Below are 13,535 nucleotides of genomic sequence, written 5' to 3'. Positions count from 1 at the left end.
TCCCCGGACCCCGCGCGTAGCGGAGATTAGTGCACCGGGCTGCCCTTTCTTTTCTCAGCGGAAACAGTCTAGTTATGAGTGAAACGTGGAAAAGATAAATATAATGCTATAATTTTGAGTAAGGGGAACAAACAGAATATTTCAGTAGCTCTCAGGTTTTCTCTCTATTACTACAAGCAAACAATTAATGGGTTCTGGAATGACATAGCAGCCTAAAAATACAGTATGAGCTATAATTTACAACTCTTACCTCTCAAAATTTACTAGCTGTCCATATCATTATGGCTGTATGTGTCACCACCGAAGGCTGAAAAATCTACTTGTTCATGCACTTTAATTACCATGATGCAGGAGGTCTCCACAGCTGTGCCAAAGCTCACAAGAGATTCTTCTGGTCAATATAGTGATTTTCATATTCTTTCTTCCTTAAATTCTCAGGTGCTTGAGTTCCCCTTTTTCTTCTCATTTTCACTGTTTAACTTATTATCATTTGTATATAAATTCAAAAGTTCACTTCTTTATGAAGCTGTTTGAGAGCTCTGCTCTGATGCATGTAGCTGCTGTCAAGTCACTGCTTTCTGCTCTACGTCAGTTGTCACATCAGTGTATGTCTGCAGCTGTGAGTAGCTTTGGCCCACCGTCAAGTCAAAAAAGTGGAAGCATCTGTTTCTCAGTAGAAAGAATGTTATCGATCCTAGTCAATAACATGCATAGTATGTCCTGACAACTATTTTTCCTATGTTTTTTGTTTCCCTATCTGTTGTTACGCATGAAACATGCATTATGCTCCTAGTTTATAACTATCTGTTTCAATTTTTTGGAAGGTGCCATCACGTATAATTGGTTACTTATTTATTTCTCTATTTATTGTTCTAAAATTGATTAAACTAAGAGGATGCATTGCAACTGAAATGCTATAGGATAAGATATTTTAGCTATCAGGTAAGCTGTAAATGTTTTTGACTTCCTTGTCATTATCGTGGTTGTTGAAAATATAATTAAGTAAATGGAAGTGTGTCCTTTTTAATAGTTTAAACTTTTAGGTAATATGGACCTACAATTTTATAGTGGTGGTCACTTGACAATGGGGATAATATTATTCAACAAGTACCTGCAGAATTCTATGGTATATGCTGCTGTTTCCAACTTCTGCTTCAAAATTCTAGGTATTAAAAGAAAAGAAAAACTAAAGCGTACATGAGCTATGAGACACATCTCTGGAAGAGCCTACTTGGGGAATGTTCAGACTACACCCACTTTAGCCTTCCAGATTGTTTTGTTATTCATAGTCATGACCACCCGGTGCATATAAGTTGGCTTAAAAGTTGAAGACTAGGATATGTTTGGAGACGTCCAAAGTAAAAAATGTATATTGATATTGCATGACTTGACCTGCATGTCATCTGTTTTATTGTTCATGTATGCAAAAAGAGAAAAAACTTCTCATTGATTTGATGAAGTAATAATATACAAGTGGTGCTCCTTTTATCTTACGCCCATGACAGAGGGTGGGCCGATGAGGGTGGATTAAAGAGAAGGACTGTCAGGCTTCTTCGTTAGCATGCTTCCGAAGAAGGGGTGCACATGATACCTTAGGCGAATCCCATATTAAAATGGAAGAGGAAAGTGAAGAGCTTTATAAGGCATAGGACAAGTTCACATATTATGCTCTTTTGGGCTCGATGATGACGAGCGTAGGATGATGTAGACATCGTTGTTATTTACTTAATCCTCAAGAAGAGTTGGTAGCACTTCAATTCAGATTGATCATGAGGGACAACTTCTCTTGATCACTCCTTTTTTCTTCAATTCAAGGGCACAAGAAGCAAATCCGCGAGGTCTGTTGGACCGAAGCGGATAATACATGCCATGGGCTTGGGCTTTGACAAATAAGTCAATGTCCCTAAACTGGGGTGGAACATATTGACAACCAACCCGTACTACCCAGCGAGTGAACTCTGAACTCGCTGACTGAATTGCTTTTAACATTGAATTTATATCACAATTTTATAATGAGCAAGGTAAATTATGTAATTGAATCCGAATTCATATAATGATCTGATAAAGAGCAAGGTACACAAATGTGTGGGGCATCCTCGGAATCAAAATAAAGATTAACCAATGTATCTGAAACCGAAAATTGGCTACCGCTAGAAGAAGCGGAGCTCACCAACTGGATCTGCAAAGTTTAGGTACTAGCCAAACATCTCGTCCCTGACGCCCGAAGGTTAGGTACTAGCTCTACACAATAGTAAGTAGATGCCCGAAGGTTAAGTATCACTGTCATGGTACTCAGTAAGTCTCATTGACTACCCCTTATGCTGTCCTGAAAAACTTGCTTAATAAAAATATGGAATGCAATAATACCCTTATATAACATTTTATAATTTGATAGTTGACATTTAACTGAAATCTGAAATTGAAAATGAAAGCTGATAACTGATAGTCTGTATAGTATTGAAAACTGATAGCAGAGGAATGTTTTGTAATTCATAAGGTATCCTATAGAATATTCTACAATATTTCCCTTATTCAAGTCAGTGAATCAGAATCAAGACAAGTATTCCCTTGATATTCTAACCGGCTCCGTCCACCTCAAGGAGGAGAAACCAACTTCAGTTTGCTTATTTTGTAAACATAGAAAGAAGTAGTGGATCTGTCTCCGATATAATGTTTTATAAAATGGACCTTGGGCCAAACTCAATCTCAAAAGCTAGCTCATGAAGTTGATTGCCCAAGGCTACATAAGGAGACAACATCCTTTCCTTCAACCACATAAGAAGGTCTAGAGCTAGTTTTGGGATTTGGAAATTTTGTTTTCAAAATCTGCCAAAACATGGATAAAATCTATAAACAAACATGTTTTGCCAATTTTTTTTTGGAAAAATTTTTGGCAAAATCTATGGCCAAACGGAAGGCTAATAATCTCAAATATTTGTCAAGAATCTATTAACATACACTTAGCTGCAATTTTCAAAAATACACACACACACACACATTCTGCTGCATCTGTATGTTTAACCTTTTCAAATTTTCATTATCTTTTCTCGTTACAGTTAAATTATGGTAATCTTCTATAACAGGGGTGGGACCATTATGGAATGAAGTTATTTGCCACTTTATTGAGGTAATCTAATCCCTAATTTCATAAAATGTTATGGTTGCATTTGTTATTTTTGTTCTAATGCCCACATGTTTTTGTAGCTTACTGATAGTTCAAATCAGCATGTGAGAACTATAGCACTGAATGCAATGGATCAATCTATTTCCGCTGTTTTAGGATCTAATCAGGTCCAGGAATATGCATCATCCAAGCTCCAGGGTGCATGCAATGATGTGAGAATTAACCTTCCATTCAAAGGTCATGACTTTTTGCATGCTAGGTGGTAATAATCTTTACTTTTGACAAACTCTCTAGGTACAAACTGAGAATATAGAGTTGAGGTCACTGGAGTGTGCTGTCATTTCTCCACTGAAAGTGCTATATTCTTCAGCTCAGAACATCGATGTTCGTGCTGGATCTCTCAAAATTCTTCTTCACGTTTTAGAGGTAGTGTTATCCAAGTTACTGTTTTACTCCATAGCACTGATTCACAGATGCAGAACTCTCTTCTTGTGATCCTCTCTCACTACTGTTTTTATCTTTTTAATGATTTATATTCTTTCAGAGACATGGAGAAAAGCTCCATTATAGCTGGCCAAATATTCTTGAATTGTTGAGGTGCTCATCTAGTACTTTGAGTTGCTTTTGGTCTTTAGAGCCATAGTTTTTCAGTCAAGAGAACTTTAAATCTTGAAATGATGCTTTCAGGTCAGTAGCAAACGCTGCCGAGAAGGATCTCATTACTCTTGGATTTCAGGTAACAACGCTAAACACTCAACAAAACTGAGGGTGCAAGTGAACTAGGCTTATCTCATGAGATTTGCGAGCTTGGGTCGATTTTGTCTCAACCAGCTCCTCCATTTATTTTACTTAGTATTGATTGACTCAAGCCAGCTCAAGTAGCAAGGCATCCACCACACATGTTATTCTTTTTCCAATACAAAAAAGAGGAATGTCAATTTGGTTATTAGGGTTAACAACAAACAAAGTATTTAGAGACGGCTTGATATTTCCCATTTTTCCCAGATTCTTTTCGTTCGTTGACTAATTTCTTTTTTGTTGTCCTACCTTTTTAAAGGCATTTTGAGGAAAAGTGTAAAGCGCAACCCCAAAATCATTCATATTTTGCCTCTACTCTTTCATCTCTTCTAAAATACCGCTTAAATAACATGGTTGGTGGTACTGATTTCCCTTCTTTATTGATGTTTAGGTTATGTTCAGTGCATATAAGATCAATTAGAATACTATCGCCCACTCGTTATATTGTAGGTCCGATAGAAGGAGAAGAATAGGGAGCTTTTGATTGAGTTAGGACTGACTTTGTACAGTTAAAGAATTGCTCTTGTTTCTAGTTTCTTTTTGATGCACCCATTAGATTTCTATATGTATAGAAGATTCGTTATATTTTGTAGAGAACCATAGTTTTGGATTGATTCTCTACCTTATAGTATAGTTTTTGTATACAAATATTTTCCACATTTAAAATTGCTTTACAAAAGAAGACGGGTTGGACGGAATGCTTCGACATAATTCATGGTGGCTCACTGATGCAATTAGTATTGGCTATGTTCTACCTTCTTAATGTTTACACTCTGAATGGTGTAACATACTTGAAAGCGAAGCTTTAGCTTACATATGCATCTTTGATGTGAACTGACTGCTACGATTTCTTGCACAGAATCTTCGTGTCATCATGAATGATGGCCTTTCAACAGTACCTGCTGACTGCCTTCATGTGTAAGCTACTTTTGTGTTCCTGGACTTTGTCTACTTTTCTTCTCTTAGTTATTCCAGCTTCAGTAGAAGTTTTGAGCATTACATGTGCATAATGTTGGCAACCATGATCAATTTGCAAACATGTTGCATGTGTTTAAAATAAGAAAAAAGAAAACTTGACGGGGAAGGTCTCTCAGACAGCAATGGAAACGAACTCGATGAAGAGGGTCTCTCAGACAGCAGTACGAATTAAGAAACAAACTTAAAAAGAAGAAAGACAAAAGAAACCAAATGGCACGAAAGCATCATTATTTAATAATGTTATTTCTTTGCAGATGCATTGATGTCACTGGAGCATATAGTGCTCAGAACACTGAACTGAATATCAGTTTGACAGCAATTGGCCTTTTATGGACTTCCACAGATTTCATCGTTAAGGGGTTTCTGTATAAACAGAATGAAGAAAAAGAATCAGGTAGAACCACGGGTTGTAAATAGGTGTTGGTTCCATTTATTAAAAGTGTGTTCTTTGATTTCTTCTCTTGTTCTAGATGAAAACTGAGTGTTTATCTGATTTCAGATAGTAATGGAATGAAGGAAGAACGGGCTCTAAGTTTCTCTGGGAAAGTTAACGACCAAGCACTCCAAATGAGTATTGTAGACTGTGACAAATTGCTCTTTTCAATTTTTTCTTTATTACAAAATCTTGGTGCTGATGAAAGACCAGAGGTATTTGTATTTTCTGTGCAATTAAACTTTTTCCTAGTTACATTTTTTGAGCATATAGCTGATAGACAACTAATTTTTAGGCTTTCAAGCCCTTTTCTCTTTAGTCCATTTATGACAAGTTCAAATTCAGGCATTTGCTACTTTAATCCCGAGAGGCTTGTTGTAGCAAAACAAACCTATCTAGAATATCTGATTGGGGAAAGTAATTTGCTAGAAACTAGAGAACCTATTCAAATTATTGAAGATATGTAATATGGTATAAATCTTGGGAAAGCAATATAAATGTTTTTTTTTTCCTTTACCTTCTTTACATGGATAATATTGTCTTACATTGATAGCTCTATTCCTTCTGAGGAAATGTTTTTTGTTGTTATTATGAAGTAATTTGCTAGAAACAAGACAAACCTTCCTATCAGGATGCTAATGCTTCTCTACTCTATAATTTTCTACTGTGGATTGTCTTGTTTCCTCAAAGTGATCTATACTGCTTGATAAACATCTGCTGTCCTATTTCTTCTTTGAACTTTAAATATTGAAAACAAAAATTTAATATATTTGATATATTCTATGTAACAACTGATGGTCCAGACTTGAAAACTGATATATTTCTGCTTGTCCTGTCAACAACAGTAGTTTCTACTGTCAGAAACTTATTCTGTCGTAATCAAAAGTATCGACCTCTGATCTCACAGCTAAAAGAATTGCAGTTTTAGTTACTTTTGTCACGGGTGACTGTGAGAAATAAAGGCACCGGAGAAAATACATTATTGATATATTCGTTATCTAAAGTGTCTTACAATAGCCTATTTTCATACAATGTTTATACAGCACTAGACATATTTTCCCCGATGAGTGGGATACTATACATAATATGTTAGTACTAACTATCAATACTCCCTCTCAAGCCAGTGCATATTAGTCATATGTACCGAGCTTGCTACAGTTGTAACTAATACGAGGACTAGTAAGAGACTAAGTGAAAATATCTACAAGTTGATCATTTGACTTTACACACTTTTTTTTATAATGGTAACAATTTTTTTTTTATGTATAAAGGGAGAACTATACGTTGTGAAGTCTCCAGAGTTACAAAAAAGAGAAAAAATAAAATCCTAGATCTGTATCATCTTACAAAAAATCTAGGCCATAAAAAATAGAGTCTGCTTCTTCTATGCTAACTTTTTACACCAAAAGTAGAATAGGACTAGAAGGATTCGACCTCTAGATCCGCACCCGTGTCGGACACCCGCACCCGTGTCCGAGCAACTTAGCTTAAGAGTACGGGGAACTAACTTATTTTTTTTCCTGGAATAAAGTTATGAACAAAGCACGTGCTCCCAAAGAGAATAGAACAAGATAAAGAATGGAACTTGATTATGGATAGCTGATGATGATATACGATTAATAAGATAACAAGATGTGAGTAACGCATCCCCCAAACAAGTAGGGTACGAGCAGTCTCAATGAGATGTCTATTCTTTCTTTCAACTAACCCGTTTTGTTGAGATGTGTATGGACAATATGTTTGATGAATGATCCCATGAGAGTTCATAAACTGCTGAAATGGATAAGAGAAATACTCTGAGGCATTGCCGCTATGTAATGTGCTCATAGAACCCCAAGTTGATTTTAGATTTCAGTGTGAAAGGTTTGGAAAATAGGAAATAGCTCAAATCAATTTTTCATCAAGAATATCCAAGTATACCTGAAATAATCACCTATGAAACTGACAAAGTAGCGGAATCCCAAGGTAGAACTGATCCAACTAGGACTCCAAACATTTGAATGGACTAAAGTGAAAGTTGGCTTGCCCGATTATCAGGACACCGAGGGAAATGGGAGCGAGTATGCCCGGGTTGGACTCACACGCTAGAGTGGACAAGTCAGACAAACCCGTTACCACTTTCTGAAGTTTTGATAAACTGGGATGTCTCCACCATTTATGTAATAAATCAGATGAATCACTTACAAGACAAGCTGTTGAAGCATGACAAAATGTGAGTCCATATGATTTAGCAAGGATAAGGTAATAAAGTCTATTTGATTCACGCCCGATACCAATGATCCGTCTCGTACTGAGTTCCTGTATAATGGATATGAGATGAAAAGGACTACCAAGAACATAAAGAACTGAATTCAAAGATAAGGAAGTGGACTAGCTTGACCTATTCCTATTGCCATGATTTGAGATCCATGGGCTATTGAGATTGTTGGAAGTGATTGAGAGTAAGAAGTTGTAGTGAAAAGATATTTGTTACTAGAAATATAATCAGATGCGCCCGAATCAATGATTAAAAAGTCGGGAGAAGAAGATTGGGAGACATGACTCGCCCTATTACCTGGTTGAACAACAGAAACTATCTCAGAAAATGTTTGTTTACGTGCTTTGTACGGAAGGAACTCAATATGCTCCGATAGAGAAATCATCCAACTATTCAAAGTATTGGTTCCCATTTTGTTGCAACCAAAGTTCAAAGGACCTCTGAAAATAGTCGAGTCAAGTAGCTGTCCAGTGAATACCCACACATCTTCACCAATATATGGCCTAGAAGGTGACTGAAAAATGACTGAACTTGTCGGAGATTCTGACTTGGCCGGAAAAAGTTCTGATTTTCCACAAAACAATTTCACATCTGACAAAAAAAGAGAAGTACTTGCCGGAAAAGTGGACTGCCTGGAGAGAAAGTTATCAGACAACAGAGGAAGCTAGATGGGTGATGTCGGAATGGGGAGGCAACCCAATTCTGCAAGGACAGTTTCCGGAACAGTCCAAACGCGCCGGCGCATGACGCGGGAGGACAGAACTTATGACTGCATGTGGAGGTGCATGGAGGTGACTTTGCCGGAGAGACTGACTGGGGTTTGGTCGCTGGTGATAGGGGAAACTTGTGACAGTCGCTGACAGCCTCTCAAGTCCCCGGAAAATTGCGGGTCGACTAAGTTCTTTCTTCCTGGATGTCGCTTGAATGATGCACAATGATCTTTTTTCACCAAAGCTCTAATAGCACGGGAAAAATATATTATTGATATTCATTTTCTTACTATAATACTAGGAGCCCTATTTATATCTAAATTCTATACACTACATACTACTACTATTCCGATGTGGGACTAAGCCTCCTACATACATTAGTTCTCTAACACTAACCGTGCTGAAAATTATGTGCTTTGTTGGTGCTTTTGTTAGTAGCGGACGTAAACCTAATCTATTTTTCAGGTTAGGAACTCTGCTGTTCGGACACTTTTCCAAATTCTTGGCAGCCATGGACAAAAGCTTTCAAAGAGCATGTGGGAGGATTGTCTATGGAATTATGTTTTACCTACATTAGATCGCTCTTCTCACATGGTAAGTTGAAATGGCTCCAATCTATTTTAGGGACTATCCTGTAGCTTTTCTTGACCAATAAGATATATTTTGCTCTTAGGCTGCAACATCTTCAAAGACAGAATGGCAGGGAAAAGAACTTGGAACACGTGGAGGGAAAGCAATTCATATGCTCATACACCATAGGTATGCCAAATTTGAAACTCGCTGTCTATATTTTCTATTTGTTTTTGTTTCAATCTCTCTTAAGTGAAATGTTTGGTTCTGCAGTCGTAACACAGCTCAGAAACAATGGGATGAGACACTTGTGCTTGTACTTGGGGGCATAGCTCGAATTCTACGTTCTTTTTTTCCTTTCTTGAGAAGCTTAGAGAATTTCCAGTCTGGTAATTTTCACAATCAGTTGATTTATCGTCGTCTTTACCTGGGAAAAAACATTTTCAGTGATCGCGGAAGAGTTCTGTGCTTATGTAGGATGGCAGACATTGCTTCTTTTTGTAAGAAACAGCATATTTAATGGTAGTAAAGAAGTTGCTCTCGCAGCTGTAAATTGTTTACAGTCCACCATAGTTTCTCATTCCCCAAAGGTAATATGTGATTCATTGTATTTGTGCAAATGACATTTCTCTAATAGGAAGAAGTCTATGGAAGTTATCAGTTGTTATGAATATTACTGAATGCTTATAGGTTTTAGCTTCTACTCAATGAATAAATCCTATGAAGCAGGGAAATCTGCCTATGCCTTATCTTACTTCGGTGCTTGATGTCTATGAGCTTGTGATGCACAAGTCACCAAACTACAACGGGAATATGGCATACAAGTTGAAGCAGGAGATCTTATATGGTCTTGGTAAGTGTTTTTGTGAGTAATAATTGACATTGCTCTATAAGGGCCGTTTGGGAGCTTAAAGGTCAGATTAGATTTGATCGGGTCCTTTTATAAAATCTGAATAAGAATTTTTTCTAGATTTAGTTCGTCCAGTTTGCATGTAATGTTGGTCTGATCAAATTGATGTTAATCAGGATTTTATATCATCTCCATTTGACATATATATTACTCTGGATTAATTTTTGAATACTAGGGTGTCAATAGTCATAAATAGCTATAGTACTATTTTATTTTGTAAATGATATCTATGTTATATGTATAATAAATCAATAAAATATCAAAAAATTTCGGTGACCAACTCAAGTTTGACTTGGAGCAAACTCAATCTGGATAACGCTTTTCTAGGGTCAAGATTGATCCAAATTACAAATTCATCTTTTGTCAGGCTAGGTTTAGGAATAAGATAACACTAATTCCAGATTAAGAAAATTCTCAGTCGCTGCAATGGATTTGAATACCATGAGTTTTAAAATCACATGAAGTTGGCAGTTGAACATCAGTGTCTATGACGCTTAGAAAAATTGTATAAGAGGAATACCGTAATTGATATAATGCATCCTTTCGTTCCCAAGCTGAAGGGACTAAAACAGGCAGACAATTGTTTTTATCCCATGTCAAGTCCCTCATAGAGTAATGTCTTTTCCCTCTAAATACTGTAAATAGTATAGTGCATCCTTTCTTCCCCAAGCTAAAGAGATCAAAATAGACAGACAACTGTTTTTGTCCTATGTCAATAATCTCCTTGTTTTTGTAACTTGTACAGTAATTAGTTTGTTCTCTATCTCTGTAGGCAGTAGCGAATCTACTTTATAGGGTTGGGTTCATGTAAATATCTATATAGCATTGTAAATAATTTATGTAAACAGAAAAGTAGTGCACTTGGGAACCCATTCTGCAGAAGGCTTAGTGATGCACTCATTATAAGCTGGCAATATATTTGCATCCAGGTACAAGAATTGATCTTCTGTGGAACTTCTTTTTTATAAATTTTCTTTCAGGTCTTTCTTTTTTCCTACTCCCTATTTCATACCCAGCTTATACTCAGGCACAATAATTTTATGTTAGGTACTCAATGGCGAAACCAGAAATTTTAACAATGGCATTCAGAAAAAATGCAAGAATGTCACACACTGGACTTGATACCCTAAACAAATTTTGAACCACTTTTACTACTCATTAGAAAATTCTCTTATTTCAAGAAGATCCAACAAGTTGCATAAATACAAGATTTTTAGAATTTACCGTTTTGCACATTCTGACTTTCCAACTAAGGGGATTCAAATGACCCCCCGTCATTAAAGGTAGCTCCGCCACTGTAGGTAGTGGTGAAGCCATCCTTTTAAAATCCTTAATCCGCCTGTGTCTGCAGATCCCAGAATCTGTGTTAGTTGAGTTCATGAGGTTAAAACATGTATTACTTATTTATATTAATGCAATCTTTATGGTTGCTTAATGTTACCAGTCTGATCAAGGAGCTACAGAGAATCCATATGACGAAACAATGACATTTTTTATAGTCTGTCCAGTAGTTTACAGTGAGAACCTTTCTATTGGCAGGTGAATTGTATGTTCAAGCGCAGGGAATGTTTGATAATGGTACGTACCTAAAGCTGCTGTCAGTTGTAGATTCAGGGATTAAACAAGCCAAGGTCGCTAATAGTAACGGTGAAGCTGAATATGTGAGTACTTGCATTTCATGTGATATAATTAATAAGACTGTGTAAGCCCTTAGATTGTCTGGACTTTTTATTCCCATATAAGCATGTGAGAGCTGTGTGGGTTGTTCTAAATTTTGGGGGGGGGGGGTATAAATACGATTAGATCCAAGTGTATTTTTTTTTTCAAGAAAACTTTATGACAAAAAGGGAGAGTTCTCTATACTATGTATTCAACAAGAACCCTCTAGGCTTGAGGTTCCTTTGTTATTAATTGTATGAAGGACCATCTTCACTTGATTATCAGAAGCAGCAGAGTCAGAAAGATCTGCAGCTTCTTTCCAGTAAACTCGTTTGGCTATTCTATACACTCATAATTATGATGATAGCATTATTGAGTTCTACCACTCACCAAGGTTCGTAATCATTTGTCTGTCAGCTACCCAAGTTATAGCTAATAACAAGTTTGCTACAAGATCCAGATATCATGTCCCTGCAGGGACATCCAATATCATAAACTATCTTGCATCTTGTTTGAATTTTGGCAGTAATGAATGTTTTTAAACTTTATCCTCTCTAAAACATTAAATCAATCACTTATGTCTCAACACCTAACTAGTTGGAGGCAGTTTTATGAATTCCCTATAACCGTTCTGCTGTATTCATGTCCATTTCATTCTCATACTAAATAATTTGTCTTAAAAAAAGACAAGTTACGGCTCTCTAAACCTAGAGGTCATTCAACTCTCATATCCTTTCTATTATGTTGAAGACAGAACAGTACTCAAGTAGAGAATGCAACAAGCTGTGCAGTTTATCGGTTTGCATGAGTTTTAATTTGTCAGTGGCATATTTTTCTCTAGGGTCATGTTCCACCTTTACAACGTACTGCACTTGAAATACTGCCACAGTTGCGTCCAGCAGAACACCTTTCTGCAATGTGGTCATCGCTGCTTGCAAAATTATTGCTGTATCTTCCAAGCTCTGATTCCTGTATGGACAAAATTGAAGATGAGAACGACCAGGAGACCAGTGAGATTAGTTACTTGTTTGGAATCAGTATATTTCTTAGAGCTATTTTTTATTCTTACACAACTTATTTTCTTTGACATTGTTGCCCAGGGATCAATGATGATGCTGAGGTCAGTAATGGAGTTGCTTCAGAATCCCAAAGGGTAGAAGCTTCGCCTAAGAGTCCTGAATCAACTACAGTGCCAAGTATCTCAAATCATCTTTTCGCAGAAAAACTTGTTCCCGTGTTAGTGGATCTCCTCTTGCAGGCTCCACCTGCTGAGAAGTACAAAATTTTACCTGATATTATTCAATCTTTAGGAAGGTGAGAGTTGATCATGCATGACAGATCCTCTAGTTTCTTTTCCCGTCGATCATTAAAAATTGATCATGCTGACAGATCCTCTTGTTTCTTTTCCCGCCATCATTGACAGCTCCTATAGCACAACAACATACCCAGTATATTTCCATACTTGGGGTTTGGGGAGGGTAGTGTGTATGCAGACCTTACCCCTACCTAGTGAAGGTAGACAGGCTGTTTCCAATAGACCCTCAGCTCAGAAAAGTAGGGAGGAGAAAAATAAGAAGAAGAAACAGAGGGAGAGAAAGGAGAAGAAAAAGAAAGAAAGAAGGGGGGGGGGGGCGAGAACAAAATAAGTAGCACCAAAATAGTAAGAACAAGAGAATACAATAACTGAAACAAACTAAACAACATGGTGTAATATAAATATGAGAGATATGAAAGTACGTGCGTGCTACTAGTACTACTGGTAAGAAAGGGGAAAATTCTCAACTACCTGCTAACCTTCTACTCTAATCCTCAACCTCCACACCCTCTTGTCAAGGGTCATGTTGTCAGCGATCTGAAGCTGTGCCATGTCCTGCGTAATCACCTCCCCAGTATTTTGTAGATCTGTCTCGACCTCTTCTCAAACACGCCATGGTCAACCTCTCACACCTCCTAACAGGAGCGTCAATGATTCTCCTCTTAACATGCCCGAACCATCTCAGCCTCGACTCCCGCATCTTGTCCTTCACAGAGGCCACTCCCACTTTGTCCCAAATAACTTTATTCCTAATCTTATCCCTCCTGGTACACCCACACAT

At 37.2% G+C, this 13,535-nt stretch overlaps 1 protein-coding gene across 9 annotated transcripts in view; it reads left to right on the top strand.

The window, feature by feature from the left end:
- The window catches only part of LOC104248151 (uncharacterized), a 72,153-nt gene that overhangs the window by 44,031 nt on the left and 14,587 nt on the right, over positions 1-13,535 (top strand). For all 9 annotated transcript variants that reach the window (XR_011402764.1, XR_011402763.1, XR_011402762.1 and 6 more), the window contains 18 exons: positions 352-438; positions 527-713; positions 3,084-3,127; positions 3,205-3,336; positions 3,419-3,550; positions 3,669-3,721; positions 3,812-3,860; positions 4,782-4,840; positions 5,155-5,294; positions 5,400-5,548; positions 8,766-8,894; positions 8,974-9,059; positions 9,144-9,259; positions 9,348-9,460; positions 9,600-9,723; positions 11,320-11,441; positions 12,281-12,449; positions 12,540-12,753. Coding sequence is in view for 3 of the 9 variants with exons in the window: in XM_070159964.1 (XP_070016065.1) it covers positions 352-438; positions 527-713; positions 3,084-3,127; positions 3,205-3,336; positions 3,419-3,550; positions 3,669-3,721; positions 3,812-3,860; positions 4,782-4,840; positions 5,155-5,294; positions 5,400-5,548; positions 8,766-8,894; positions 8,974-9,059; positions 9,144-9,259; positions 9,348-9,460; positions 9,600-9,723; positions 11,320-11,441; positions 12,281-12,449; positions 12,540-12,753 (2,105 nt within the window). In the remaining 6 variants the exon portion in view is untranslated. The remainder of the gene's footprint in view (positions 1-351; positions 439-526; positions 714-3,083; positions 3,128-3,204; positions 3,337-3,418; positions 3,551-3,668; positions 3,722-3,811; positions 3,861-4,781; positions 4,841-5,154; positions 5,295-5,399; positions 5,549-8,765; positions 8,895-8,973; positions 9,060-9,143; positions 9,260-9,347; positions 9,461-9,599; positions 9,724-11,319; positions 11,442-12,280; positions 12,450-12,539; positions 12,754-13,535) is intronic.

This window comes from Nicotiana sylvestris, chromosome 10, assembly GCF_000393655.2.
Source record: "Nicotiana sylvestris chromosome 10, ASM39365v2, whole genome shotgun sequence".
NCBI classification, from domain to species: domain Eukaryota; kingdom Viridiplantae; phylum Streptophyta; class Magnoliopsida; order Solanales; family Solanaceae; genus Nicotiana; species Nicotiana sylvestris.
This window is presented reverse-complemented; position numbering and strand designations above follow the sequence as displayed.